This window comes from Rhagoletis zephyria, unplaced genomic scaffold (genome assembly GCF_001687245.7).
Source record: "Rhagoletis zephyria isolate East Lansing unplaced genomic scaffold, Rhagoletis_zephyria_1.1 Rzeph_scaffold_00236, whole genome shotgun sequence".
Lineage (NCBI taxonomy): Eukaryota > Metazoa > Arthropoda > Insecta > Diptera > Tephritidae > Rhagoletis > Rhagoletis zephyria.
The window spans coordinates 310,043-313,523 of NW_016157320.1; the positions used below are offsets into that span (position 1 = coordinate 310,043).

Consider the following 3,481-nt stretch of genomic DNA (forward strand, 5'->3'; position numbering starts at 1 on the left):
TCTCCGCAACATTTGCTGGTCCTTCGGTCCGGATTTAAACAACCCGCTCGTAAAAGTGCAAGTATAGATTTGCAATAAATAAACACAGTGTGTTCCCAGCTACAAAACTTATTATAAATCAGACATTTTTGCTGAAATTAAATAGAACTTTGGTGTGCAGTGGTTGTATTAGAAGCTGTTTCTTAATTCAACATAACGAATTCTCGAGAAGCCAAGGTGACTTTGATTTGACCTCTACAAACTGTTTGTAATCGATATTTATAATTTTGACAACCTGCGGTGACTTTGATTAGCCCTCTACGAATTGTAAATTGTCCCACATTCGGCATTGTGCAAGTGTAATTTTGCAAATCCGCCGTGCTTTTAAATTTCACCTTGAAATGACCCATAAAGCAAAATTAACGCAATGTCTGCCTCCGTGAAAACCCGCGATTCCGCACTAAACGCTATTAAGAGGTACATGGCAAAAAGTATAGACGATGCATTTGCCATGGACTTCGACAGTGTCGCAAATTATTTGCAGCTCCTCAATGAGCAATGGGTCCGTTTCAACACTGCCCAAGATGCAGTCGAAACATCTTGTGGGCTTGAAAATGCTGAAGTGGGGGAAAATGCTCGTGCAAGGCGAGACTTGGTATGCTACAGCCCTGGCCAACTTCAAACGTGCCCAGAAGTGTCGCACGGAATCGGCAATGCAACCCGCACCCCCATCAACGGCTGTGTCTGCATCAATACGTTTGCCGAAAATGGATTTACCTACATTTGCTGGCGATTCCACGGAGTGGATAGCTTTGACACCAACGCTGCTCTATCAGACGTGCAAAAATTACATTATTTGCGCAGTTGCTTAAAAGGGGACGCGTTAAGTATTATAAGCGGCTTCAAGATATGGCGAACTATGCAGAGGCATGGAACCTGCTGAAGTCCCGCTACAAGGTCATGCGAGTAATCGTTGAAGCACATCTTAGGCCGATAGCTGATATTCGCAAGGCTACGAGTGACACTGCTGATGCTATAAAGAGCGTTATGGATGCATTTCAGCAACACATTCGAGAGCTCAAAGCGTTAGGGCGCCCCATCGAATTTTGGGACGATTGGTTGGTGCATGAAATTGTCAACAAACTTGCATTCGAGACCCGAAAGCAGTGGGAGCTTTCACTTGTTAGTGATGAGCCTCCGACATTTGAACAGCTGACGTCGTTTTTGGAGATAAGATGTCGCTCATTAGCAATGCTTACCACGCCTTCAGCTCAGACCTCGATTATCAAGTCGACTACACAGAAATCAGCTGGCAAATCAACCAAAGTGTTTCACGTTGTTCCGGAGCATCTTGCTTAAGTTCTGGTTCTAGTCTGTCCCCTGCAACTACCGCACTAGTAAAGGTTCGTGATCGTTCGGATCAGTGGCAGACCGCACGATTATTGTTTGATTCCGGGTCAGCGCTTGGGTCTTCCCAAGCTGTAGAGGCGAGACGCTGCTCTCGCTTTCGTCTTTCTGCTCAGATGAATGCTACGCTTTTAGTCACAAACGATTTGCCAACAGAGACTTTAAATGTTTCGAATTGGCCGCAAATTCAAGGATTTTTTCCTAGCTGACCCGCAATCGGCGAAGCCTAGCCGCATAGACATTCTGGTTGGCATGGATGTTATGGACCGATTTATCTGCACTGAGCTTCGTAAAGGTCCAACTGGTGCTCCTATGGCTCAGAGAACAGTTTTTGGGTGGACTTTGTTCGGAAGTGTCGACAGTTGTGCTTCACTCGCGCTGCGTTTACCGTCACTGCATTGCGACGTTCATCTGGACCGAGCGCTCGCTAAATTGTGGGAGCTGGAAGAGTTGCCGCAAAAAACGCATCTAACGCTCGAAGAATGCTTCTGTGAAAGTCACTTCGATTCCACGCACAAAAGAACGCCTGACGGTCGCTTTGTCGTTGAGTTACTTCTAAAACCTAACGTATCATTGGGCGAGTCACGCAACTTCGCGATTCGCAACCTGTTACGCATCGAACGAAGGCTCGCAGGTAACTACGATTTTCGCTTATGTTACAATGAGTTCATGCAAGGACTTATTGAAATGGGTCACATGGAGATGGTATCTGAAACAACGACCGAAGGGTATTATATGCCGCATCACCCAATAATAAAGGAGTCCAGTGTAACGACCAAGCTGCGGGTTGTTTTCAACGCGTCCGCCAAAACTACCACAGGGAATTCGCTAAATGACGCATTGTTTGTCGGGCCTCAACTGCAACAAGATCTATACTTAATGTGACCAACTATTTCATAGCTCAAAGAAGTACAGGTTTTGTTGCGTTAAGTTAACGCCGCGAGCTGAACGCGAAAGTTCGAATGCGGCTAAATTCGATCTTTGAGAGCTCATTGCTTGTTCAGAAGTGCGAGCCAAAATGCTTCTATCTTAGCCTCGCGAAGGTTGGAACGTCTAAAAGAAAGTGTGGAGATGATTCCACTTCATCCTCCTCTTGACAGCTGTTGCAAAAGAATCAGTCGAAATTCTTAGTCTCGCCGCATGAATACCAACCGCACAATGAATTTTCAGAACTCCCATCACTAGCCCTTGAGAGGTAACGTGTTTTAAAGTACGCTATAAAAACATTTGATGCAGCAGAGAAACTTCTTCTTTTCCTTCTTTATGTCACAAAAGTACCCAGTTTCCTTTAGCCTAATAGCTGTTTGTGCTGCGACAATTCAGACAAGGTTTCCTTGGAACAATATAGGCTTGAATCTGGTTTCCTAGAGCTAATTAATTAATTTGGACAAGAGACCCCACCTTTTACCGATAACTCCCTTACAGCAGTACAAGGCAACCGACACCTTTTCTACCCTTTCTTAATGTTAGGCTTTTACGACAGCCGCCGTTGATCGCCCTCCTTGTTACTTGGTTCAGGTAACCTGCAGCCAGACCAAAAACGGTGTATAGAAATCGTCCCTTAACCAAAAGTTGCACATCATCTACATCGCTGATTACCCGACAGCCCACTTTTTCCAGTTCCTCTAGATGGTGGCTTGCAACCGCAATCCAGAGCAGGGGAGATAGAACGCAACCTTCTGGAGTACTTTGACTCTGCACTAAGTGCAAACGCTCCCTCACTCCGCCGCGACAGTTCTGTCTCGAAGTAAGCTTATTAGGTTGGTTTCAACCCCCAGATTATAAATATACTTTACTATTGCCTCTGGAGTGACATTGTTGAAGGCGCCCTCGACATCGAAGAAGGCACCTACTGCATAATCTTCATGCGTTAAGGCTTCCTCTGACCACTTTACCAATGTGTGCAGTTCGGTATTCACTGACGTTTTCTTTCAATAAGCATATTGAGCTCTTGAAAGACAGCCACGAGGAATCGCGTTTCATATGTACAGGTCCAGCAGTCTCTCTAGCGTTTTTAACAAAAAACGAAGAGACTGATAGGCCTAAAATCCCTAGAGGAAACATGTGAGCCTTTTCCGGCCTTCGGAGTGAAAGC

The 3,481-nt window shown here is 45.4% G+C and overlaps 1 protein-coding gene across 1 annotated transcript; it reads left to right on the top strand.

Moving 5' to 3' along the window:
- Positions 1 to 1,551: 1,551 nt before the first annotated feature.
- Positions 1,552 to 2,271, top strand: LOC108358327 (uncharacterized). The gene has a single exon (XM_017609600.1). It carries the CDS (start codon positions 1,552 to 1,554, stop codon positions 2,269 to 2,271), a length of 720 nt encoding a protein of 239 aa, XP_017465089.1.
- The last annotated feature ends 1,210 nt before the right edge of the window (positions 2,272 to 3,481 follow it).

What these genes read in the sequence shown, in the direction of transcription:
- LOC108358327 (XM_017609600.1), top strand. Translation starts at nt 1,552, where the DNA reads ATGTTTCGAATTGGCCGCAAATTCAAGGATTTTTTCCTAGCTGACCCG.